Source organism: Myodes glareolus, chromosome 17 (assembly GCF_982192425.1).
Source record: "Myodes glareolus chromosome 17, mMyoGla1.1, whole genome shotgun sequence".
NCBI classification, from domain to species: domain Eukaryota; kingdom Metazoa; phylum Chordata; class Mammalia; order Rodentia; family Cricetidae; genus Myodes; species Myodes glareolus.
This window is the reverse complement of record NC_142042.1, coordinates 31,047,254-31,074,354: the sequence shown is the minus strand read 5'-3', so window position 1 is coordinate 31,074,354 and position 27,101 is coordinate 31,047,254. Positions and strand designations below refer to the sequence as shown.

Genomic DNA, 27,101 nt, shown 5'->3' with positions numbered 1-27,101 from the left:
TTTACTATTCCCAGAAAATCGGAGTATAAACAGGAATTTAACTTGTATAAAGAAACTGGGAAGCAGTTCTGCTTTCTTTCTTAGGTATTTAAAAGATTTTCTTAAGCGCTGTTCTTACGCTGAGATGACGTTGTACTACATATCTAGTCATATGGCTCACTGGAAGACGGCAGCTGGATTCCGTCTTGATTAGCTAAGACGTTGAAACTGCAGCTCACCCGAAGGGAAGAAAGTACAGGCTTTAAGCAGAGATAGCCAATGACGTTCACAAAAAGCTCTGATTGGCTTTTATACTAATGAAGGCAGGCAGATTATCTTTATTCTGCTACTCAAGACAACCTGGCAGTGATTTTTGGCTTGCATTAAGTATTGGTCTAGTTTCTCTTCCTCTGACCGATTCTCACGCCTGCCATTTACCCACAAGCAGACTGCCCATGCCGACATGGACTGAATGACTCCCACGAGCAGCCTCATTTTCAATGGATGCTGGCATCTGAGCACTTGCGTGCGATTCACACCTCGGTGTGACAAATGCAGGCTGTTTACAAGCCATGCCTCATCTTCCCGCAGATGGAGCTTCTCCCCACCCACTTCTAAATATATTTCGGCAAAAGGGCATATGAGTCACCGGAGTTCACTTTTCACATTGGGGTTTGCACAGGAGATAATTAACCAGGAGGAGATACAGTGTTTCTCTTGCTGTTTAATGTTTAATGTTCTCCATGGAGGGACAGGCAAAGCCAGCCTCGCCGTAAGCAGGAGGCACAGCCCAGTAAGCGAGTGACAGGGACACCTTCACTGCGTCCTTCGAAAAAGAGAGGGGAAAAAAGCGCCAACTTCATTACTCTGTTTTCTTAGAAAAGACTGTCAGGCAGAATGGTTATGTTAATGAACCAGAAACAACACAAACCTGCTGTCCTGCTGATGGTGTAGTAAGATTTAAACAAACCCACTCGGCTTTAAACATCTGCTTTCACTGTACATACACACAAGAAGCATAGGCACATAGACACACACACACATGCACACACACACACACACGTGCACATGCACACGCATGCGTGCGTGTGCGCACACACACACACACACACACAGAGAGAGAGAGAGAGAGAGAGAGAGAGACTGATAAAGCATTATTTTTTTCTTATTTTTTTCAAACCTAACCACTCCTCCACAGGATATCAGTTTGACGTATTCCTGCCTTGTCTTCGTATGAATATAGTCAATCAATTTCCTGTCCCCTGGTTGCAATAGAGAAAGAAAACCCAAGGGTTAACTGCTGTTCCCAAAGTCTGTCACCCCGCTGTCACTGTACAAACCCAATCCTTGAGGCCTTGCCACCTGTGCTGCTGACGAGATCCCCCAGTGTCCTGGGCTCCAAGTCCTCGGAGGCTCTGACTTTCCATGTACCAGGCATCCTCGAAACAGACCTATGTTCTTGTTTCCCCCAGCTGGGTGGCGGTAAGAATGAAAGTTCCTTAGGGCTCTGACATGCTAATCCAGGGCCTGCTATCGTCTGGGCTCATGGGATAGTCACCACTAAATAAAAACACTACAGAAAAAAAAAAAAGGCAGTTGATGTGTTATCGGTTGGCTTCATATTTGCTTGACTGAACCACCTCGGATTCTCCTAAGGTCACCGACGGTGACAAAGAAGGACAGAGCACTGCCGCCACATTTAACACTTGTACATTTTATTTAGTTAAATCAGCCATTGTACAACATTGCAGCTATGTATTGTTAGTGTTGTATTGTTTTCCATTAACTAATACATGCCCTCATAGATATATTCAATTAGTGTTATCACCATGGGAACAAGATGCTGATTCATCAACTGAAAATTCACTTCTTCTCACAGTATTCAAGTTTTTTTTTTGATAACACAGCAAAAAAAAAAATCAGAATCAAAAAAAGGTGAGTAACCATTATGTTGCTACACAGACATCATCTGCACTGCAAAGAACACAACAGGAAGGCTTTTCATGAGTTCCGGTGAAGTCTGACAAGACGGCCAGGGCATCTCTCAAAAAGGGCTGCCACCTGCTTCCCTCGTTCTGGATGTCAGCAAATACTTTGTTTCTACTCAGTCCCCCGGGAAAGTGCTAGTGTTGAGGGCTCAGGAGATTTGGCAGATGGGACACCTCTCTCCCAAGCAAATTCCTTTCTTGGCAATGTTACTTTAAAAGATGAAGTACCGTTGTTTGTCCTGCTTGTGTCTGACATTCCGAGCAATGAGTCAGTTCTGCACACAGGAAAAGGCCAGATGGGATTGGAAAAAGTTCAATCTCAGGAGAGTACACTGTTTCCTTTCTTTCTTTCGTTTTTTTCTTTTTAAATTTCATCTTCATTGAATATACTTTTCTTTAACAAATAACTGATTCAAAACGTATACTGTTTATATGAATATATTTGTGAATATATATATTTATATGTTAAAATGCTACACAGCTTCAACCACTAAAGGGATTAGACATGGGGCATGGGGATCACTCAGACTGTCATTGTCCCTTCTCTGAAACAAACAGAAAGTTGCACAACTGCACTTCAGTTTCCAAGGGTTTCAAATAAATAAATCAAATTAAAAAAAAAGAATTAATCAAAACCAAAACCAAATTTTCCAAGGATTTCTCAATCTTGTCTGCAAGCTGAAAAGCAGACGTAGCTAGAAAGTGAAAGCCCAGGGTGAAAACCATTAATATGATAAGAAGGGGTGTGTGTGTGTGTGTGTGTTTAATGCCACATGCAGGTACTAGAAAAGAGATACATCTGGTGGGGAAAAAAAAAAAGAAAAAGAAACCACTCCAACATGGTGACAGCAATTAACGTTTTCTGTGGTGCGTACATCTTGTTTCCAATGAATTATCTACAGTGCAGTGGCCAGAAGAAAGTACCACCGGTAAGACAGCGTGGTTTGCTAAAGCAGCAATGAACACCGGAAAACTACAGTAGTTATAGCTTTGAAAATACCCTGCCAACGTGTCCAAAATCGAAAACACCTGAAAGTGCCAGAACACCACCCATGCAGCTTCTAGCACCAGAATACCTCATTGTTTCCATCCGCGCGTCTGTGCCCCCTGCGTCCCCTCCCTCAGGGTGGCAGTTGGAGAGCCATCAGCCATGGCTGACCAGTACGAGAGACAGCTCCTTGGGATCATTCTCCAAGATGATGACCCTGTCTTTCGGAGCAATGGCTACTCTGGAAGTGCTAAGGACATGTCTAGGTCTGAAGTGTTCCCTCTGGAGAACTGCATTATCCTTCGACTGTGTTAGCGCTATCTTAATTAACCGTGGTTCGGCAATTCCGAGAGGCTTTTAGTCCGTGATGCCCAGTGTAATTATGACAGGCAGTGGTTTCAGTTTTACTGTTGTTCATCTGAGAATTTCGGCTATGTACATTATACATGGATCTCCTCGGGCGGATCCCCCTCTGTCGCTTGAAGAAGTCTGCAGGTGAAGTTCTTCTGATTGGTGGATTTTCATGGAGCTGGGGCAGAAGCAAAGAAGGGAGGCGCCAGTTCCCAGGTTAGCACGGATGCTCAAAAGAGTGGACACAGCATCCAGAATGAAGGATGCTATCTTTGGTCACAAATTAGCTTATAGTTAGAGAGGGGTTGGGAGAAGGAAGCAAAAGACAATGCCGTGTGTTTGCCGAGACTAGAAATGTCACGGGATCCCGGGAATTAATTAGGTCACTTAGGTTACTTCGGTGAGAAAGTGGGAAGTTGCATATCGCGTAGGTGTGTGGTTTCTGCTGAGAACTGGGCAGCTCCTCATTTGGCCTCTGGCGTTGTGTTCTCCTTGCAGAAATGCCGAAGGAGTTGCTGGAGATCTCTCTGGAGGTCGTCTTGGTCTAGGGCTCCGGGGACATCCTCCAGGTGCTCCAGGCTGATGCGTTTCCCCTGCTGGTCCTTCACCACAGCCCTCTTCTGGGTACTGGCTTTATTCATTGTTGTCCTACAGGGAGCAGATGAGAGAATCAGACGCCTTCCCTGGACCCCCGTGCACTTCCTGCCTTAACCTCGCATCTATTCCTATTAGCTTAATGACAGCAGGTCATTAAGACAGGTGTGCTTCTCACACGTGTCATGAGTGAGACTCTCCTATCAGAAATAACTCACAAAGCTTTAAAAAGTGTGTTTTGGAACAAGACATATTGATTTTTAATTTTTTTTTTTTGCAATTACTTCAAATAAAGGACACGATGCCTTCATTACATTTTCTCAAAGAGAATCCAGGCCATGACTCAGATTTTTGTCAAGAATCCAAAAGATCCTTGTTGTTTAATCTGAAGAAATGATTCCAAAAGCACCATTGACAAGCTCAGGAAATCATTTAAAATTCACTCAATTCCCAGCCTGAACTTTGTCCAAATTTTGTTTTACTAGAACTTTTCTACGAGGTTTAGTTCTTTAAAAATGGAAATATTCCACCAATCCCTGAGACAGGGACTACCAACAAGAAGGCCTCTGATGTTCCCTTGAGAGCCAGCAAGAAAAGAAAAGGAGCTGGAAATTACTCCCTAGGTCGACACTTCCCGAGCATCCTCAGGATCTCCACGTGTCTTATTCTTAGCATGCCACCATCCCTGTCTCCTCACCCCTGGGGCGCCTGGAGAAAAGACACTGTCACTTGCTATTTTATTTCATACTCTTATTTTCTTAGAGTCTTCATTTGAAAACAATATTGCAATTTGTTCTTTCTCTATTCTTCTCACTGACTACTTATGAGAATAGTGCTTCATTGTGCAAATATGTGTTGAATATATTTTATGTACTATCTATACTTATAACAAAGAAGAAAAACTGATTTTAGAGGATTTAAATGGCACCCCACATTAATTATTTTTTTTAACATTAGCTAAGGGTCCAGGATTCCTGAGTCTGGGTCCATAACCAGGAGGCCATGGATCTTCAAATCCAACAACATGAAGAAAGATCAGGCATTTTCCTTATGGATCCCCAGTGTTGTGAAACTAAAGGTTCTATGGTTCTCCTAAACTTATGCTAATTTCTAAAAATTTACTTCTGCCAAAGTAATTCCAACTTTCCTTTGGACACCCTTGTTTCCTACCTCTTCCTCTGAGTCTCTCCCTTTCTTAGATATTACATAAGTTATACTTTCATTTGATGGTGTATCTAAATTTGTTCCTCTTGATGGAATGGTCAAATTCTATCACTGTGGCTTCAATCAATTTGTATATTTCTAGCTGTTCCCAGTCATTTCTGCTCATTCACTCCACAAAAGGCAAATATCTGTCTCTTTCTGTCAGGGATTAGGAGAGGGTTCCATAGTTCTGGTGTCAGGGAGCAGACCCACAGCCTGGGACTTTTTAAAAATGTTTCTGCGGATGTGAGCAGATGTTATGCATAGGCATATATACGATAAAATGACTTCAGTAACATATGCACTCAAGTGCGTTCACCACAGGGTCCTACACTGGCGGCCAGTGTGAGCACAAGTTGTCCCTCACAGTCTGCAGCTTTGTGCCCGCCACTGCAAGGAGACAGGGAGTCAACTGCCCTCTAAATCTATTCCAGTTCAAAGGCAGAGGCTGTATAGTTTCATCCAAATGATTGGACAAAAGAGTTCAACACTCAGAACAGAGGAAGCATTTTATCCTCAATTCATATGGCATTTGAAAGCTCTAGGCGACCAATTACGTTCTTCTAAATTCATAGCTGCTACTGTTTCTCACATATGAGCAGAAGGCGGGACTGTGACAGAACCTTTAATTTTGCCCTTTTAATTATCATGTTCTAGGAACTAAAATAGCCTGGTGGAGTACTAGAAAGGACAATCTCTCTCCCCTTTGCAATGGGACGAGCAGCATGGCAGTAACTTGGGTTCCCATTGCGTCTTCCACTGAGAAGCTGGGAGGGCTGGGGAGAACCGATGCTGACAGGGGCACTAAGGGACCAAAGACTTGAGAGAGCAACCTGGAGGCGATGCCTGGTTCAGACAGCAGATCTGCAGTGGAGCAGGCAGCTCACCGACACTCGTGGGTAAGGCTGCTTACTACTTGCGCATGCTCTTACGAAATCAGCTTTTGGCAACACTGGACATTCAGGACCTCGAACATCAGACTTAGGCTCCTGTTTCTTGCCACACACATGCAGCATCATGGAACTTGCTAACAGTGAAAAGCAGCTACTATCCAAAGCCAGAATAGAGGGAGACTGAGCTGAATAGAGTTAGTTGCCAAGTTAATCAGTGTGCCATTGATGAGACTTCTCTTTATCTGGTCTCCAAATCTGACAACACAGTGGTATTTCCCACCAGCTTAGCTCCAACTGTATTAGCAATTTGCTTGAATCCAGAAAGTCAAGTATAAACAAATGGCTCACCACTGCTGTGTCTCAGTATTAATTTGTAAGTATCAGTGGACATGCTAGGAGAAACACATTTGACACACCCATGCCTGACCCATGCATTCTCATATAGGGCAGTCAGCCGCCCAGAAGGGCTCTACCTTTCCTTTCTAGCATTAGAAACTATCTGTATCATGTTAGTTGGCAAAGCATCACCCCATGCTAACCCAAACCTCTTAATTATTGATCCATCCTCCTTCAGGATTTCGTTCTCTACTAAACTGGGGAAATGGACTTTCATGTGGCTACCTGTGTAACCCAAAGCCTGAGGTAAGAAAGAGAGAGGACAAGACTTGACTCATAGACCACAGATGTTAAGGTAAACCAGTCTACTGCTCCACTAATTAGCCTACTGCTTTACTAACTCTGGTGGTACAGAAAGAGGTATCTGATGGGGCAAGTAACAACTCCCCCAAACTCATTGGATATTGAGTTTTATTTAACACATACTAAAATTTCAATTTGTGTCACAGATATTTTTACACTCCTTGTCAAAACTTGTAACTTACACCTATACTGACTGACTCTAAATTTGCTCCTTGTTTGGCCACCTTCCTTCTGATTGTGGAGATCTGAATGATAAATGAGATGATCAGAGACAAAACCAGATGCAGGAAATAGGGTCCAGTGTACAACTCAGACAATTCACCTTGTGGACATCCAAGAAGTCAAATGTGCAGAATCCAAAGTATTTAAAGAAAGTTCACTTTTAAGGTGCAAATACTTTAATATGCTACTTGAATATAGTTGTTAATACTATTATTATTATTCTAGTAGCTAGGGATTAAACGATCAAACACAGTGCTTTGTGCGGGCTACACAGCCACCCTAAAATACAGCTGTATCCCCCAGGTCTACTGTGAATAAGTACAGTAGAGGGCACAGATTATAGCATTTAACATTAAGCAATTAAGATAATTCTGCAACTATTATTTATTTATTTATTTTTACAAAGAAGTTCAGGCTAGCCTGAACTCATCTTGTAGCATAAGTTAGCATGTGGCATCCTGCCTTAGGCACTGTAGTGCCAGTGTTTCAAGCCTAAGCCACCACACCTGGCTTTATAATTTTAACAGACATAGAAAATCATGCCCCAGCTCTGGAGAGTCGGATTCTGCCCCAGCAGGAATGAATCTTAGCAACCTGCATTTTAAAGAGTGACAGGAATGAATACCTCTGGGCTGAGGAAATACTACTTCATCACACAAATTGTTCAAGAAGGAAATCTGGCCTCTGGAATTATCCTAACACCTTCCATGAATCCGGGCATGAAATGGCACAGTGACAGCTGCTTTTCTTTCCAGACACAAAGCAACCATAAAATGCACATCGAAGGAAAACAAACACAAAATGAGACAAGGCTTCTGTACCTCTTCAAAGTCATCTTTGGCTGAAGGAAGGTCAGTGGCTAAGCTAGAGTCCCCCAGGCTTTTCTCCATCCTTTCTCCGTGTACCACCGTTGTTTTAACAACTTTGCTCACTCTACGGCCTTCTACTGGTTCGGCCTGAAACTGTGAGGTACTGGACAAAATGCTGGGTTCAGCCAAGGTCATCTAATGAATGAAGGATACACAACAGACAATTCCCAATGGCCAAAATGGAACACATAATGACATTTCTGTGAAATAAAATGGTTGTAATACTGGCCTCCTTAAAAAATGGAAACATTAATTAGGAACAAATCTCATCAATTTGTCTACTTAAGGATATATCACCACTGCACTGAAACAGTTTATGGGCCATTTGAATAAAGTCTTACCAACCACATTTCTTAAAGGCTGACAGTTGTAATATAGATTGACAACCTAAGCTTGGTCTCTATCCCACAATTAACTTATTTCTTTGCAACATGAAAATAAAGTCAACCCCTGAAGGGAGAGCTTGAAAATCTATAAGAAATCAATGTAGATTATATACTGCTTCGCATCTATAATCATACGATTTTGAAGATGTGAGTAATACAGAACAGTAAGAATTTCAAGTTCTGTGTCTAAGAGAGCCAGTGAATGTGGTGGTCTCAAGCTTTCAAACAGAAAGCGATGAAGTGATAAATCAGAGTCTCAGATCATTATTTTTTCATATTATGATTTTAATGACCCTGAGATGCAGAAGCTTGAGCATCAAACACACATCTAAAGTGACCCTCGAAAGGCTGGTGTGCCAATAAAGACCAAGAACTGCACTACATCTGGACACTGCTTCTTCACAACACATGCCCGGCCAGAAAATAGATTTTATTCTCTTAAAATATGACCCCGGATTTCTACTGTAATCAACTATGAATGAAATACAACATAGAAATGAAAAGAACCAAACAAAGACAATGGATACGATGACCACATCAAATCGGATTCGGTGGGAACTGACACGTCTTGGCCTATGCTTCGTCTTTCTCTACAGAGCGAGCTCTGCAGAGCTGGGTGCCCTCACCTCTGACTGCTGGGTGTCACTCTTCAATACCACACGCTTTATGACTTTGGAATAACTGTCCCCATCCTCAATGTTGACTGGCTCCTGTGGCGTTCCCTGCATCGTAATCTCCTCTTTCTCCATGCCATCAGAGGATACGTACCGCCTAATGATTTTCCGGGTAACCTGAAACACATTCCACGTGTCTTTCTTATGTTTGAGTTAGGGTACCACACTAGTGCTAGCATGTGCATAGGAAGTATGAAAACAGCCCTGTATTGAGCCACGGGCCAGTTACCTTCTTCACCACGGTGTGTCCATTCTCATCAATATATTCTTCTTCTGTGACAGATTCTGGGGGTATGTCAGGCATATCATCTCCCTAAACAATAAGAGAAAAATGTTAATTGTCTAGCTCAGTCCTGAGGAGCTACATCCAAGTGTTTTTGATGTGAGGAATGTTAGAAAGCTAGAGATCTTGTTGCGAACTATTGCTGAGATGCAAAATCCTGTCAGTTGGATTAATTAAAAAAAATAAGCAGGTAGATTAAGAAAAAACATGCCGAGGAGTATCTCACCAAAGTTAGGTAAAACTTAAACAACAAAAATGAATAAGCAAGAAGAGAGGCAGGTGGATCTCTAGAAGCCAATCCTTCTTCTTCTGCGTTTTAGCTCGTGGAGGAGGGCTGCAAACACCCTTGCATTCCCTTACAAATGAGACAGGAAGACGCGAGCTACTAACCACGCATGCACAACCTACAGAGCATGCTCAGTCTCTGTTGTTTCAGATCTCTCTTAGTGAAGGACAGAACTGTCCCGACGTGCAGCAACTTAATAGTGGGTACCTGGATAATCACTCTCCGGCGGACAACCCTGGTAGTTACCATGGCCTCCTCATCAGAGCTGGCCTCCAGCTCCCCTAATTCCTCTGTTAGCTCCTGGTGGAAGCATGTAAGAATCATTGTTTGGGGTTTTATTTTTAATTTAAAAAAACTTAATAAATTTTTATTTATTTGGTCTTATGGGACAGGATTTCTCTGTGTAAAAGCCCTTACTACCCTGGAACTCACTTTTCTTTTCTTTATTTTTTCCTATTTATTTATTTATTTTTGTTTTTTCAAGACAGGGTTTCTCTATGTAGCTTTGGAGCTTGTCCTGGAACTCACTCTGTAGACCAGGTTGGCCTTGAACTCACAGAGATCTGTCTGCTTCTGCCTCCCAAGTGCTTGAATTAAAGACGTGTGCCACCACCACCCAGATTCAAAAGTAATTTTTAAGATAGGGTCTCACTTGGTCAACCACCCTGACTTGAATTTGCAATCATTTTGTCCCAAACTCCTGAGTGCTGGGTTTACAGATGCGTACCACCACATCTGGCTGCATCACTTTGTTTAATTCGCTACTGAGTGACTTTACTGCTGGTGCTTTATTTATCCATATCATATTCTGAAATTTTATGCGGGGAGATGTTGGTGGAAAATCATCAGGAGAAAAAAAAGTAAATGTGTGGTGATCTCAAGCCTCAACAAGTATGCAGTCTTACTGTTTTCAGAATCATAATGAAATTCTGCATTCTGAGAGAAGCTGGAGAAGCTACCAGTCAAAACTGGTCCCAAGGAGACATCCTTTTCCACATGAATCCTGTACTTAAAACGGTTAATAAAAGTTAGGCGAAAATACAGGACTAAGCAGCATACTAAATACTGTGACCCAGAAACCGGCATTGACTGGGCAAGGAATTCTAATCCCACACAGGGGACAGCTCCTATTTGCAACAGAGCTTTCTCCAGTAAGTCAAATTTCCTGTAGCTATTGGTTAATAGGACATTTTCCTGGCACCAAAAATTGTAGGCTTTGAATAATATTAGACTCATTTTTCAGAGAAGCTGAGAGAATACTCTCATTTATGAGCTTGATCAAAAGCCAGACATGAGGCTAGGAACATAATTTTAGATCAGAAAATATGCCTTAGGAGTCCTAATCAGAGTCAGTTTTTCCTAAGGGAACATGATTTCCTTCCTTTTTTCCCTTCCTCTCCCCTCCCCTCTCCTCTCCTCCTCACTTCTTCCCTCCCAAGTTTTTTTTTGACAAGATCAAGCTTGTATCCCACACAGGTTCTAAACTTATGATCCTCCTGCATCAGCCTTCAAGGGTACTGGGCTGACAGGACTGACACCACACTCAGCTTGGCATGACATTTTTTTTTAATCCAATTGGCATAATCTCTCAAAATACCCAGGATATATAACTCTGCAATCTTCTAAAGAAAAGGATAAAACCAAATTATATATTAAATACAATCAGGAACCTACTGCTATTAATATGGTCAGCAAGAAGAGTAACTGAAATTACATGTTCTGGTTAGTGTCGTAAGAAGTTAGGGGGTCACAAAGCAGATGAGGGACAACTAGAAATTCATTGAGCTAAGAAGAGGTCGTGAAAACCCTAGGAGGCACAGGGGATCATCCTAATACATGTCTGCACAATCCAGATGGTAGGACTTTTCAGATAACCTTCAAGCCTGTATTTCACGCTGCCCATGACTTTTTCCATTGAACTTTGGCAACTTTTTAACCTCACAGATATACAAATCTTTTTCTAGTATTCAGTCAGGCCAAGAGCTTGCGACAGTAGCTTTGTGCAAAGACAAATGTGGAATAAAACTTCACCGCTGAATGAGTACATTCTTTAAGATAAATGCCAGGAACCAGTACCCGTGCACCCAGATCTGGCCTTACTGTAGGTGTGGTTTTCTATAACTCCTGATGTCACCCTCCGAGTGAACTCTTTTTGATCTGAAGTCCAAAGTAGATTGCACTACTTCCACTCCCAACTTTAAAGCTCACTTTATGACAAAAGATGCACTATAGTGCACTCTCATGCCATGGACAGGAATTTGGACAATATAACATGTCAACACATTTAGGCACAATGTTATTCTTCTAGGTTATTCCGAAAACAAATCGGAGAAATCCTAATTTGAAAATTGCACTGGTAAGATAGCTCATTTGGCACAAGATCTTCTGTGGAGACCTGAGGAACTGGGTCTCCACATTCCACAAGGAAGCAGGAAAGGATCAGCTTCAACTTCCACACTCGTACTGTGGCGTGTACAATGTATACACACACACACAAACACACATATGCACAAACTCAACCCTCACACATACAAAAAAAATTTCAAAAGAAAGTTATACTTTTTGCACTGAGGAAAATTTGGGGGCTAACCCATCCAGGTATGCCAGTGAGAACTCTGATCTCTAGATAACGCACACATCCTGAGGGCCCAGCATCACACTGGCCAACATTCGGGACTTGCTCATCAACACCATCACACAAAACCCTACTAGTTTTCCAACACTATGCTATATTGGTGGCTACTACAGTTCATTTTTCTTAGCGGGATTTGCCACGATGAGATCTGGGCTTGCAGTACAATAGTTAGCACTTGGATCGTGTACTGTTTCCTCTAGATTGACAAGTTCTCAGAGAGTCAAGGCTTAGGCGTTTACTGTGCCCAGTTTAACTTATCTGACAAGTCTTTTTATATTTATATAAAAAATAAAAAATAAAGGAACCATCACTAGAAACAGAAAGTTTATAGCGTTGGCACAGGTAAGGAAGGACAGACGGAGGAAGGGAAGCCTGACCTTTTGAAAAGCCGCATCACCGTCGAGCTTTTCCAAGACCCGTGGCTGCTCGTCTGCTGACTCAACTATCACCAGGCTAGTTTTCCTTGGAGACCTCTCCTCTTTGGGCTCAGGAGCCTCCTCGGGTTCTTGCACAATAGGAGAACTACGCTCACTAGTCACTGGGGTCTGGAGACAAGACTTTGTGTCCTCAGGAGGGGTCCTGGCATCCTCAGGAGGGGTCCTGATGTCCTCAGGAGTCTTACAGAGAGAGCCAGGAACCTCTGTGGCCTTTTGAGTCTCTGCTCCTTCTGCCCCTGATGTTGTCACACTGAAACAGAAAAATCAACTTGCCACTCAAGTACATTGGAAGGGAAAATGAAATTTCTCTTCGTGATAGCTAAGACAGTATGTCCTCAAGGATGCACGCACACAGAGATGCCCAAATGTGATAAGTATGAAAAACAATTGAGTTTCACAGAACAAATATTTATAGATAATGCTTTCGAAGACAGCAAGAAAAGTTAGCAGAATGAAAGAAACCTGTGTTAATTTAGTTAGTATAATTACAAACATAAGGGAGCATAACTGTGTATCTATTATTTGATGGAAGGACCTGTTGACACCGACACTTTCCGGTAGCCTTTCCAAACCTCAGTTCATAAATGAGAGCATATTGCCCTTTTCTGCTCCTTGCTTTGTATCCAACACCTTTCTGTCTTGAAAACAAATGACCCGAGCGCCTCTCTGGTAGTCCTGGTGTTCCCACATTTTACTTCCCCCAGCCTTCTTTCCTGTACCTTTTTTGTATGTTGTCCGTTGGACTCTATAGGCAGGTGAAGGAGGAAAGTGCCTGAGAGGAAGAAAGCATTTCGTATCTCTTTCTTCTCATGTTCCGGTGACAAGAGAGCGTAACTCGCTGTCAGCGGAAGTATTGGGTTGTGAGCTCTTGACACTCTAAGGTTGCTTCTCCTCTCCTGGACAGCCAGTGTCCTCAGGCAGCTCTCTCCTTTATCTGGTAAAGTTCGGAGCTAAACAACTCTCCAGGGCTTCTTTCAGGCAGGCAATGCCTCCTTATCCTTACTCTAACTCTACCCCAGCTCAAACTAATGGTACTGCAGTCTGTTTGCATGCTTTCTACTGTGCCGATGGCTTTATATTCAGATGCTGTACAGCTTTGCTGAAGCACTCATGGGCTGCCTTTCCTACATTCACTCTTCAAACTCCCAGGCAGCCAAGGCACCATATGGAAGCATTCCAATGAGATACAAAAATCCTACAAGACTGCAGTAACTGCAGTCTGCAATGAGCATTCTGCGAAGGTGATTCACGGGCTTATCCCTGGCCTTCAACCCTGTTAAATAAGTAAAATGTATATAATTTTCATGATCTTTAGATGTGGAAATGGAAATTCGGAGCCCTGAGGATTGTTCAAGGTCACGAACTAGAATCTGGCTCAGGTAGGACGGTGTCACACAACACCATCACAAATGTGTATCTTGACTGCTTCACTTTTTCTACAGCACAGCTTATAGTGACAGGTGAGTCACTGTGAGATTATTGGAACTTCCCTGTGTAGAATCATGCTCTCTCCCTGTCAGGGCAGCAGCTTTTCTTTGGAAATGCATGTAACAGATTTCTGAAACTCACTGGCATTCCTGCTGGTCTTGTATTTTCCCTGAGAAATCTTGTTGAACTGGTTCCTGGTGCATTTGGGGAGAGAGCACCGCTGCTGGGCTGTCCCCGTCAGTTTTGGGGATGCAATCCTGAAATGTAGAGTAACCAACAGAAATGTCTTCTTCAGAGACCATAGGTGGGTGGTCGCTGGACTCGCTTTCTTTGGAAGTTGCTTGCTCCTCTTTCTGCTTGTGCCGGGCTGCACAGAGCTCCTCTTGAAGTACGGAAAACCCTGCAGGGAAGAACAATTGAAAATGTTCAGGAGTCTTACTCACACTAGGGGTCTGTTTGGTAAGGAAAGCTTTGCTCCACACCCTGCTGGAGGAGATGTTAGAGACATGAACAGGAGATGCTGTTGCTGACTTTGGGATGCTGACCACTTAGAGGAGCCCAGGGAAGATGCAAGGTGCCTGTCAGTGAACTGTGGAACCACTTCCTCAGTGATGTGTCTGAAGAAGCTCTAATGGCAAGCAGTAATCCCCTGTGATAGTCAGGTCATAGAATCTAAGTGGGAAGAAGAATCCATAACACCTTGCGTTCAGGGCTCTTTTTATGTAGAAGTGCTCACGTGGGGCTAAGGAATCCCACTACATCCAGAACAATACTGAGTCATTGAGAGACTGAGATGGATTGGAGTGTGGAAAGTAGATGAAAAAAAAAAACAACAAAATTAGATTTGAAAAAAAAGGAGAGAGATTAATTATTTTCATCATATGCTACCAAGGTGTGAAGGAATTTAAACGTGGAGGATTAAGTGATGAGAAAACAATTACTGGATTTTACAAAGGGATTGGAATAGCACACAAAGGCCTCAAGAGACGAGAAGAAGAAACAGGACATCCCAGCCTCTCTCTTGAAGAGATTTCCTACAAAATGGACAGAGAAACAAAGCAGACCCAGGGAGGGGGTTATGCAGCGTTCCGAAGACCTATGCACTTTGCTTTTCCTTTAAGGATGGGGTTCCTAAAGTACAATGGCATTGGACATGGCTCCAACTATAAGAGCCAAATGGATATCTGAAGGAGTGAAGCCCTCGATGAGATAGAGGATAAAATTCAGCACAAAAGATGGAGTAGCTTTAGCAAATAAGGGAACTTAGCATACTGTGGCAGGAAGAAAGGTAAAGTGTGCACACTTAGACACCTCATCTTGGTGGATTCTATGGTGAAAAGTGGAGAGATTTACTTATAAATGTTTCTAGGAAATCTGAAGTCCAACAAGTAGAAATAAATAAGGGGAAGAGAAATGAAATGTTGAGGAAGGGTTGAAGGAAGAAGTGAAAGCAGAAACCAGAGAGAAGGAGCAGAAGTAGGAAGGGTCGAAGTTGGGAAAGAGTGGGGGAGGGGAGACAAGTAAGTGAGAAGGAATTCAGTATAAATTCATACGTAAAGGTCCCAGGCCTAGTGCTCAAAGGTTCCAGGGGTCTGAAGAACTGTCTGTTCAGAAATAAAGACCGAAGTGGGATGCTGATGTACTGTAGTACTTAATAGCCACAGGGTGACCGGCAATGATGTCTTAGTGCAAAACATAAAATTCAGTGATTAAAACAGATCAACTGACGTAAGTATCAGAAGTGTTCTTCAAGGGATGGAGGGAAAAAGAAACTGGGTTGGGGTACCCATGGTAGGGAGACAATAAAGACTGAGTAGAGAGAGTTACCAAATGGGCAGGGAGAGAAACTGAGGTAGAATGGAAACAAATACATCGTCACCAAGGGCTGTAGTCTGTTGCCTTAAAAAAAAATATGCAGGCAGCTCCTGAATTAACCCCTACCGCCAACAGACATCACTTAACCTTCACTGTTGTCCAGGACAATGGTCTGTTCCATTTCTGCATAGCTGTGGCTCAGGCGCTCCTGGAGGGGTTCTGTGTTGGTCTCCAGGAGATGCACAATATCCATCCTGTTGATCTTGGTGAGGCATTCAATGAGGATAGTATCTGAGAGATTAGAGAAAAGGTGCATTCCTCACATGTGAGAGGTCCTCTCTGCAGGATCTTTCACTCAGTGGCTATACTAAGTTCTTGGTATCTATATCAGAACCTGGCAATGCCTAACTAGGTCCTTCGTAAAAAGAGACAAATACCATGCATGGACCCTACATACTCTAAACCCTGAAAGCAGAGTTGCCAGATAAGCCACAGGGCACAGCTCAGTGTGAACTCTAGACAGAAATAGATTCTTCAGCTCTATCTCAAACACTGTGTGGAATTTAGTTATATTAAAATATATTTGTTGAGTATCTGGTTTTTTAAGTTCAATCGAGTACCGTCCTGTTTTTACTGGCCAAATCTTCTAGTGCTGCTAAAAAGGATGTGGGAGAAAAACAACCAGCAAATGATATGAAGGCAGATCTTCACAGAGACTTGAGAGAAAGGGCGGAAGGTGTGTGGCAGCCATGGTCTGTCTCCCTTAACCATATCACTCATTATTAGAGTGGCTACTTGCTTCCCCTCCCCCATAAACGTAAACTGCTAGAGAGGAACAGGAACATGAACTGCAGGCAGCACACTACCCATAAATAGTTATGACCACACAACTGTGCCCATTAACCAATACTTAGGAACTGCTAGGTCTCCATGATCCTTCCGTTTGCTGCTGGCGCTGGTAGCATTGCAAAATACTTGGCATTGTTTGCAAACATACCACACAGGATTTCTCTCGGAACAATGTTATTCTACAAAATGTGGGCAGCTTGTTGTCCTTCGCTAACAGTGGTTCTTAGAATGATGTCGTTCAGCAGTTTATCTTACTGATTTTGTGAGAATGGAATCGTTGGGTAATCCACTTTCGCCTTGGGATCACACCTCTCCTTTAGCCTTTCCCCACCTACCTGTGGCGTGCTTCCCATCCCTCTCCAGCCAGTACTTCAGCAGTGCGTGACTCTGGTCTTGAAGGGAGTTGGGGTTCTCAATTCGGATTTGGTGGATCTGCTCCTCAGTGAAATCCAGTTCTCTTGCTAATTCTAAAACAACAACAACAAAACGCTGCATTGTCTACATTGTCAACACAACGGCTCTTCATGTTTGATTCTCCACACCTTGCTTCATGATTTGCAAGTGATATGATCCTGTGCTGCTATGAGCGTTTAGGTTAGAAGTGACTCATACACACCTTTGATACATTAGCACTAACAATCTCTCTCCCTTAAAATTGGATATAGAATTAATTACAAAGGAGTGACAGTAAATTGTAAATGGAGATCATAACATTATCACTCGTTTATGTTTTTAATCAAGATAATGGAAGATAAATGATCGTACAGGAGAAACAGCATTTCCACTTTTGTAGATTTCCATCTTCTTCAAATCCTGTTTCTGGAAATGTGTGCAAACATTTGTTGTAGCTAATTTATAGTGGTCAGGTATGCTCCTTTCTCCATTTGATGTCCATGAAGAGAAGGTCTGTGAAACATTAAACTGGTATAGGGTAGAAGTAAAATAGATTTTTTTTTAAGCTGGGCACAGTGGTGCACACCTTTAATCCTCCCCAGCACTAGGGAGGCAGAGGCAGGCAGATCTTTGTGAGTTGAAGCCAGCCTGGTCTATACTGGGAGTTCCAGGATAGCCAGGGCTACGTAGAGAAACCCTCTCTCAAACGTATCACCTACAAAAAGTTTCTTTATTCTACTGTTAATATTCTATATGAATACTTGATGCTTGTGCACACTGTTGTACTGTGTAGGTATGCATTTGTGTGTAAAAGCAAATGACTTCTATTATCTACCTGGTATCTTCAATATTAAAAATATCCTTGATCTAGTAATTCTATTTTACTGATGTATTTGCTTTTCCTTTTGTTTCGTTCTGTTTGGTTATAAAGTTTACATTTTTGCTACCTTTATACTTAACATGCTTAGTACATGTTATTACATACATATTCAAGGAAAATAATACATATCTAATATGCCAACCAGGGATATTTTGGTACCATTATCTCCTCTAAATCCTTACATCTGGTGTTACAGAATTATTCTAAAATTACCAAAAGTGAGAAAATGGCCATTTCTACTGCTTCCAGTAATTTATTCCAAGTTATCAATCATCTTTGAGAAAAGATAGGTTCTTATTCTTTTCCAAATCTTTGAGAAACAATAGAAGAGTAGTAACTTTGTACTGTTTGTCTCAGTGAAGCATATTCAAGTAATACTTAATAAACCAAATCAGAGTTTAAAATAATATATATAAAAGCAAAGTAGGCTATAATATTGCTAAACATTAAGTCACTGGCAGATGAAAATATTTTAAATTTATAAATCATAATTTGTAAATAACAATATGGATACTAGAATTCATTTTCTCTTAATAAATTGCTCAGCATATACTCTATACTTCAATACCCCTACCACAACAAAAAAACTGTGCAACATCTCATTCGTATGTGCTTTAACATTCAGCCAGAGCACATGTTAATATTATTTACTATGAAGACACTTGACGTCACACTTGACGTCAAACATCAAAAATAAGCAGCTGTGGTGAAATCACAAATGTTACAGAGTTTGCCAGACTTGGTAGCTCACATCTATATTCTCAGCACTGAGGCAGAGGGATTTACCATGAGTTTAGGCCAGTTTAAGGTATTGAGTGAGTTCCAGTTTGGCCTAGAACCTGTCTCATGAAAAAAAAAAGATTATAAAAATTGAATCTAAAATTGTGTAAAACGTGGGCATCTTCCTGCAGTTTAGCTAACTACAAGGAGAAGGGTAAACAGGGTTATTCTCAAAGTCTTCAAATCTAAAGCTCTAAACTCCAGAATTCTTGAGAACCCGACCCTCAGGTCACACCATTAATTATGGCAGTTGGATCCTTCAACTCATAGATTTCTCCTCACACTATTCCTTATAGTCTTCTTCCAAAAAAAATAAAGAAAAAATCTTTAACTGAGTGTTTTGGTAAAAAAATAAAATAAAATAAAATAAAGTAAAATAAAATAACTGGATCACACCAATTACCTGTCCAGCTGAAGCCAAGATGATCAGCAATATAAGCCAGCCTCTCTTCAATCCGTTCCTGCTCATCTTGGGGATCTACAGAAGGTCAAAAACAGAATGGCCAAAGAGTATCTGGGACAGCAAGGGAACCACAGTACTGACCATCCAAGGAAGGGAGTCACTTGACCAAATATCTGATAGTTGCGCGAATTAGCTATCATGGTTCCGGTCATATGAAGTGGTGTGTTTTCTGATTTCTGGGTAGAATGGGGGAAATGAATCCCATGTGGTGAATCGTGGGAACCATCTGCTTCCATATCCCTTTAATGAAGACTAATAACCGGACACAATGTCTAGTTGTCTCAGGGCTTTCCTTCTACAGTTCTGAAAAAACAGCCCATGTAAGGATGCTCATTTTGCACACGAAATACCAGAAAAATCACAAATGGGATATAGAAGTGGAGTGACTGGCCGGGCTCTACTGCTAAAGCCTGTGGAGGTATCAATCACCACCCGGTCCCGCCTGAAAGAAAGCAGGGAGAATTATCTTAGTCATGGTCGAACCGACTAGCCTGTCCAGGAACAACACTGTCCTACTGACCTTGGAGGACAAGATAAAGGCACTTTAACTTGTCTGTCAGGCTGGTGGGATATTTGTTTCTGAGGCAGAGTTTCTGACACCTGTTCCTCAGTAAAGTCATGGAGCGCTCCCTCTCACAAACTAGAATTCATCCGAGTCTATTTAACTACTGCAGACTGATGGGCAACATCAAGAAATTCTATGTCACCCAAATTTAGGAATAAGTCTTCATTTAGAGATAGTGGAAGTCTGCCGGTGACCTCTCAAAGTCACCCATGGTTTCCTTTCTTACACTTTCAAGAGCCATCATTCCGTCACATCGTGCAAAGTTTGAGATTTTGTTGTCTGCTGAATCTCATCTAAACACGTTCACTATCCGTCTACTTCACAAATAAAGAGCGAATTTTTTTTACCTTAGGTTTGTTTGCTTAATTTGGTTACCATGGTATCTGAAAGCCAACCTCTCTGAATTGAAAACCAGACCCACAATAATTAGAATTTCAGGATGTGAGCAATCTTTTCTAATAAAGGGCTTCCTAATCATGACAAAATTGAACATACCAATTATTGAAAGTACACAAAGGTGAGAAATTAGAGCAGGAAGTCCTTGTGCTGTGAAACCCATATGCTCAGGTGTAAAAGCGAAAGTATTTAACTTGAGGTTAAGCCTGGAACTCCAGAACAACAAAACCCAAAGCTTGTATGGCTTTACGTGCAGCAGCTAAAGAAAGGCAGGGTCCCCGGTGCTTGGTTATGTTTATGTTTTTGATAAGCATTCTCATTACTCAATCTTGAGATTGTTTCATAGACGAGAGTATACAGAAAAAGCACAAAACACAAAAAGGGCTTACACAAACACATTAACCACTACAGAAAGCTTAAAGAAAATGAGACACAAATCACAAAATAAAACAAATGTTACACACCAAAAAAAAAAAAAATCTCTATCGAATTTATGACATGCGTAGCACAGGGGATTCCAGTGGCTGGCAAATACCTTCAGTACGGTCATGGCCATTTTCATCAGGGATGCGTTCAATCATAGTCTCAATGGACTCATCCCAAATGGGCCTTGTGTCAAAGATGTCCTCAGGAACTGAATGCTCAGTCTCAACAGGTGGCAGATTCTCAATGACTGACACTTCCAGGGCACTACTACTTTCGTCATCTGAAGGCGGCTCCTGCTCCCTTTCTGACTGTGTGAGTCTGTCCACTAATTTGGAAGCCTCGTCACTAATCTCCTCAAAGAACTCTATGGAGTTTCTATAAAGGTCAAAGAAATGCTCCCTACTCTCTTTTGTGGGGCTTGTGTCTGTCCTGCTGGAAGATGGGGTGCTTTTGCTTTTAACTGGCAATCGGGATGCAAACAGCTTTGGTTTGGTGGCCCCTTCTTCTGATTCTGACTCAAACCCTTCTGCCCTCTCCCGACTCTCTGTTTCTGTCTCAATGTAACTTCTGGCTTTTACTGGGCATTTGGTCTTAGCGTCCAAAGGACTAGCATCTGATTCAGATTTGCTTCTACCATCTGGGGCTCTGCTTAGCACATCTTGTCCCTGGGGAGCAGCTGTCTTCTGGAGAGTTGTGTCTGAATGGGAGAGCTGCCACTCGGTTCTTTGGGTGGGTGCTTTGATGGGGATTTTGGACTTTGGTTTTGTGTCATCCTCCTTACTTTCCTCATCCATACCAGATGAGAAATCATCAGAAAATGCGCTCTCATCCTCTGCAGATGGAGGGACTGGGACCGAAGCGGAGACACTCTGCATAGGAATTTGAGGTTTGCTTTCAGCAGAAGGCACATTTTCCATGGGTGCAGTAGGGATCTCAATCACAGACTTCTGTTCCTCTGGAGAAGAATCTAGGGACTCGTCTTCCCGGTCTGAATGAACAGACCTAGTGACTGTTGAAAAGTCCATCTGAACAACATGCTGAGGGAAGGCAGGGCAAGATAGCTGCTTCACAGTGCTCAGAGAAGATGTATCACTAGACTGCATGGTGGGGTGGTCCTCCACTGCTGTGGAGACGGGCTCTTTTGCGGGCAGTTCAGTGGAAGCGGGAGCCATCACTTGGGCATCAAGGTTAGCATCTGAGGCAGGTGATTCCTCTATTTCTTCACTCACATCATCAGGAAGTAATTCTCCCTCATCGTCTATGGCTTCTTTGGAGTCTGAAAGTTCCAGTGACTCACTTATGTTTTCCAGCTGTGGCAGCTCGGCCCCCATGGCTCCTTCCTTCGAGTCTTCAGAGACAGTCTCTTCATTGGACTCTTGACCGATCTGGAAAAACGGTAAGCTTTCATCCGCATAGGACCTTTTGGTCATATCAATAGCACCACTTCGGGTCATCTCAAACAACTTGCCTTCCTGGAAGAGGAATGGGTTTTGTTCACTCGTTGGGGTCCCCTCTTCAGTTGGGGTCCTGGCAGGGGTAGTATCGGGAGTGGTACCCTGGGACTGACGGTCTACCATCAAACCAAATATCTTCTGTTCTTCCGCCTTCACTCGAGCTTCAAAGGCTTCATCATCTTCGCGGATTTCACTCCAGGAGTCGGAGTCCACATCGGTTTTGGTGATGATGACTTTGCTCACTTGCTCACCAGCGACCGCTGGTGCATTGGGTGTCGCGGGGGCTGCAGATGAGGGGGGCTCATCTGCCTGCACGCCCCACAAGGTTCTTTTTTGCTCAGGTTCGGTTTCTAGGCCATGGCTCTCAAAATTTGACTCTTGGCTTGAGCCAGTTCTACTCGAGGAGTTTGTCATTACTGCATCCTCAGCAGAGGATCTGATGACAACAGAACACACTTCTGGTGAGCAAACAACTGCGGCATGACAGGTATCTGTTTGGATTTTGCTCTCCTCACCAGAGAAAAATGATGAGGAAGGAACGTTTTCATAAGGGCTGGTTATTTGAGGGTCAGAATTGTCATCAGTCTCAGCGAAGTCAGACACTGGAACATTCATGGCAAACCTATCCGTTTGAGTTGGAGGGGATAAGTCTTCAGTCAGACAGTCCTCTGACGTGCTCTCTGAAGTCTGAGTAGTTATTGTGACCTCTGCTTTTACAGTGGAAGATGGAGAGGGTATTTCTTTAGCTGAGTCCTGTCTTTCAGACACTGCAGAATGAGACAAAGGCAAGGAAGAGCCATCACTGGGGAAATCTGTTTGCGCAGATTCCACTCTAGAAGGATCAAGCTCTCTTCCTTTCGGGTCATTTTCACAAGGCTCCTGGAGGACCAGTGACTCTTTATCAATGGCCAGCTGTTCCTCAGCATCATTATAGGCTGGACTCTGAACTCCTAAGGAGACAAGGTTGGCTGAGTCACTAGGGCTCACAGCCTCACAACCATGGCCATCACAGGTTTCTGACTGATGGGTCTCTCTGTTCAGATCATCGTAAGACCTATCAACACCATCCGTAGAAGGAGTCTGACGGTCTTCAGCTAAATGAGATTCGCCATCTTTGTCTTCTTCTGACTTACCCGGCTCCTCTTGAAAATCCTCATTCATCTTGAAAGTGTATTGCTTGGTAGCGATAGGCCGGAACTGGGATTCTTCAGGGCTGGAATTAGAGTCTATGCTGGATGGAAGGGGAGACGGAGGTTGCACTCGAATAACCGGCTCTGTCAGAAGTCCTGAGTCAGCACCTTTACTTAGCCGAGTCAGCTCAGGTTCACTTTCAGAGGAGGAAGAAGCTTTTCTGCTCTCTGAAGTCACCACTACAGGGACCTCACCCTCATCAGCCACGTTCTCCATCTGTTTCTGTTCATCCACTTCTGCTGAACAGTCAGCATCGGGGTCTGAGGCTGAGGAGGATCCATCTTGCCGGGGTTCTTTCTTGTAGTCCCTTTTCTGTTTTGCCTCTTGCTCAAGTTCATCAAATGTTTTAATTTTGGTTACCATTTTGAACATTTCCTCTTCTGGCGTGAATCTCTTTTTCTCCCCATTTTCAGAGTCCTCCTCCTCTGCGCATTCATGAATCACAGCTGGTTTCGGGGTGCTTGAATCTGAAGTCTTGGGTGTGACCTCATAGCTAACCTCTTCAGAGCTGGGTGTGTCAGGGGAGAGGGGGCTTTTCCCGGAGCTCTCCATGAGGGACGTCTGTTCAAGGCTGTCATCCTCAGCACTGCCATCAGGGTCTCGGAGCAGCCGAGAACGCATGGAAGCCACTTCAGCAACAAGATCTGTTTTGGTCATAGCTGCAGGGAGAGGAAAGTGACTTGGGAGAATTCCTGCTTTCATTTTAGGCTCCACTGGGCTGCTCTCAAGGGAGTCCCTGCAAGGGGACTCTTTCAGAGGACTGGGTTCCAGAGAATCGGGAGTCTTGTGTGAGGAGTTGTCTTCCAGCACAGGGCTGGCTTCTAGAGAGTCTTTGTGGCTTACTGCTAATGATTCATCAGCCATTGGGCTGAGGATCTCACTATCCCGACTAGGGAGTGGAAGCTCTAACCCTTGGGGACTTCTAACGGCTCCCTGGGGCTTTGGTTCTGCTCTCTCACCTGTCTTCATAGAAGCATCAGATGGTGGGAAGGTCTTTGTCACCTCGGAGGGAGTTGTGGATTCCTGAATTTCACTTTCTGGTTGGGTCTTATAAGCTGAACTAACAACTGGGAGCTGACTTTCATCACAAGACCCTTTCTTAGTAAATGCCTGGCTTGTTTCATTGGCTAATGATACACTGTGGCTGCTAGGGCAACCATCTTGTTTGACGCACACATCTTGGGTGACCTCCTTCTGACCATGCTCAGTGGAGGATTCTGAACCCTCAGTGACCTCAGCACCTTGTGTTTCAGCACTATCAGGCATGTCTTTAGCTACAGGAAGCTCTGTTTCTGAATGACTTTCTGTGGGTATCTCTACCTTGGTTTCCTTGATATCTTCAATGCGTTCCTCACTTTTCTTTGGTGAAAAAGAAAGACTCTCTGGACTTGTCTCGGGGGTTTCTGCTAGGCCCTCATGCTTGTAGCTCTCTTCCGAACTGATCTGAGGGGTGCCCTCCATCAGGCTGCCGCAAGGGGAGCCTGCTACAACTTCCTGCTTCAGGCTTTCGGAACTGCCACCCAAAGCCCCGCTCTGTAAAGACAGAGCTGGAAGAAACTCGTCTTTCATGTAATCTAGCGGAAGGGTTGTGTTGAAAGGACTTGTGATTATTTGGTCTAACTGAATCTGAGCCTTCTCTGTCTCCTCGGTGAGGCGGAACTCCTGGTATTTGTCATTGTCTTCTAGCTCTTGCTTGATGACGTCAGAAAAGTCAGTGGAGGTTTTCCTGTCTGGGCTGATCTGAAGATCCATGTCTCCTTGCTCATCTACTATTTTGTCTTGAAGGGTCTCACTGCCCCGAGGGCTCCCATCTGCCACCACTGATGGAATTGGCTCGGGTGTTTTAACAACACGGCCTTTCTCAAACCTTTCTCTACCTGGATCTTCTGTCCTGAGCCCAACAGTGATGGTGGAAGAACGGAACCTTCTGGATTCAGCAGGTCCTGTCACTGGAAACCTCTGGCCACGCTTGATTGTCTGGCTTTCTGCTCTCTGAGTTACTGTGTGCCCCTTTTCTTTTTCTACCCGGGTTTTACTTTTGTCTTGTGGTTGCTTTTGCTTTGTTGATTTGTGCTCAAAGAGTCCGGTCTTGTGTTTCGATGGGTCCTGACCTGACTGGAACGCTTTCATCAACTCCCGGACAGACATTGTCTCCTCAATTCGTTCTGTTTTGGAGGTGGGAGAGACGGGTGGCTGCTTCTCTGTCTTCCCAGGGGACACAGGCAGGTGCTTATCATTTTTCCCAGCAGTTGACGTGGGGGCCTGCTTCTCTGCAGTTCTTGCAGACGGTGAAACTGGCAAGCGTTTCTCTGTTCTCCCGGGTGACACAGGAGGGTGCTTCTCCGTTCTTCCAGATGGCGGAACTGAGGGACGTTTGTCTGTTTTACCCGAAGGTGACACAGGGGTGTGTCGCTCCGTTTTCACAGACGACACAGGGGAATGCCTTTCATTTTTTGTGGATGGGGATCCGGGTGAGTGTTTCTCGGGTTTACCTGAGGATACTGGTGAATGTCGTTCGGTTTTTGGCGAGGGTGACACGGGCGAGTGTTTCTCTGTTTTGCCTGATGGTGACACTGGCGTGTGTCTTTCGGTTTTTGCAGAGGAAGAAAGGGAAGAGTGCCGGTCTGTCTTAGAGGAAGGAGATGACTTTGAAGACAGTGACACAGCTGGGTGTGTCCTGGGCGTGGTCTTTTTAGGTACATCTTCTTTGCCTTTGACTCGGACCGGCAACTTGCTCCGACCTTTCTGTTCATCTTCTACTCGCTTCTGAAGGGCCTTTACTTTGTCCTTTATGGAACCAATAGGAGTTTCTTCTATCAGAGGTGAGGTGGCCTTGGCAGTGGGAAGGGGTTCGGGGGCCAGGCCTCGCTCTTCGTCTACCGACTCCTCTGAGCTACCTTTCTTTAGTTCGGCCGTTTCTTCACTGCCTTGGGAGCTTTCATCTTTTGGTTTCTGCTTTTCTTTTAGTTTCCTCCGCACCGGCTTCTTTATCACCAGGCTCGGTTTGGGCTGCTTCTGTGCGCTCTGTTTCTCCTCTGCTGGCGCAGCCTTCCCTTTATTAGTCTCAGAGCTCTTGCCAACAGCGGAGGCCTGACTCGCCTCCCCTGACTTCTCCTGAGCTGACTGCGGCTTCTTTTCATGAGAAGTGTATGAGTTTAGGTCATCTGTAAGGTAGTTCACTAAGCCAGTGGCGTCCTTCTCTGATTTGACCTTGGTCCCCCTGTCTACTCTGACTTCTACACATGGGCGTTCAGTCATTTCTACAGGTGCGTGCTGCTTGGCCTCTTCAATTTCCTCATCACTGACAATGACCCATTCCTCCTCTAGCTCTCGCTCGGACTGAGAACTCTGTACTCTGCCTTCATCTCGGACACAGGTGCCACTTCGCAGGATTGCATTCACCTTCTCTAAGTCCTCCTTAACTCTTTCGACAATTTCGAACGGTTCGCCTGGCTCCTCGTCAGCAGCCTTCGCCAGCTCTTTCACTTTGAGGGAACCTGCCTTATCAGACACATCTGTGGTCAAGATGGCCGTCATTTTGATCAGGTCTTGTTTCATCTCAGAAACTTCAGAGAGCAAGTCCGGACTGGCTAAGACGGGAACTTCGTTAACCAGGTGGCTTTTCAGGACAGATGTTTCTGTCGATTCTGTCTCATCATCTTTGATGTGAATGAAAAACATCGAAAGTAAAATGGAAATCAAAAAAGATATCGGCAAAATGTAATCAGGACCAAAACAACACAGCGTCTTTTCCTGGTGGTGGAAGGGGCAACAGAATGGGCTGGGGATGGTGGATCCACAAGGTCTCAAGGAACAAGAGCAAAGCAAGGCTAACGGAAAAATAACTGAAAAGGAAAATGAGCAGGAAATAACTTGCTTAATTTTCTCACTTGTTGCACATTCATACATACAACAAAGCTATCACAGATACTCAAGACATACATTTAAAAAAATCACAAATCAAAAAGAAGAGC

The 27,101-nt window shown here is 43.7% G+C and overlaps 1 protein-coding gene across 6 annotated transcripts in view; it reads right to left on the bottom strand.

The window, feature by feature from the left end:
* Nucleotides 1-1,673: 1,673 nt before the first annotated feature.
* Ank2 (ankyrin 2) overlaps nt 1,674-27,101 on the bottom strand; it is a 562,994-nt gene continuing 537,566 nt past the window's right edge. The window contains exons 39-50 of one of the 6 annotated variants that reach the window (XM_087897600.1): nt 20,592-26,786; nt 19,036-19,110; nt 16,915-17,046; nt 15,878-16,021; nt 14,057-14,315; nt 12,428-12,737; nt 9,623-9,715; nt 9,076-9,159; nt 8,799-8,963; nt 7,739-7,921; nt 6,542-6,633; nt 1,674-3,954 (exon numbers count right to left, since the gene is read on the bottom strand). In XM_087897600.1, coding sequence (XP_087753726.1) covers nt 3,771-3,954; nt 6,542-6,633; nt 7,739-7,921; nt 8,799-8,963; nt 9,076-9,159; nt 9,623-9,715; nt 12,428-12,737; nt 14,057-14,315; nt 15,878-16,021; nt 16,915-17,046; nt 19,036-19,110; nt 20,592-26,786 — 7,916 coding nt within the window. In that variant the 3' untranslated portion in view covers nt 1,674-3,770. The remainder of the gene's footprint in view (nt 3,955-6,541; nt 6,634-7,738; nt 7,922-8,798; nt 8,964-9,075; nt 9,160-9,622; nt 9,716-12,427; nt 12,738-14,056; nt 14,316-15,877; nt 16,022-16,914; nt 17,047-19,035; nt 19,111-20,591; nt 26,787-27,101) is intronic. The other 5 variants (XM_085677737.2, XM_087897601.1, XM_087897602.1 and 2 more) reach the window with 5 other exon arrangements.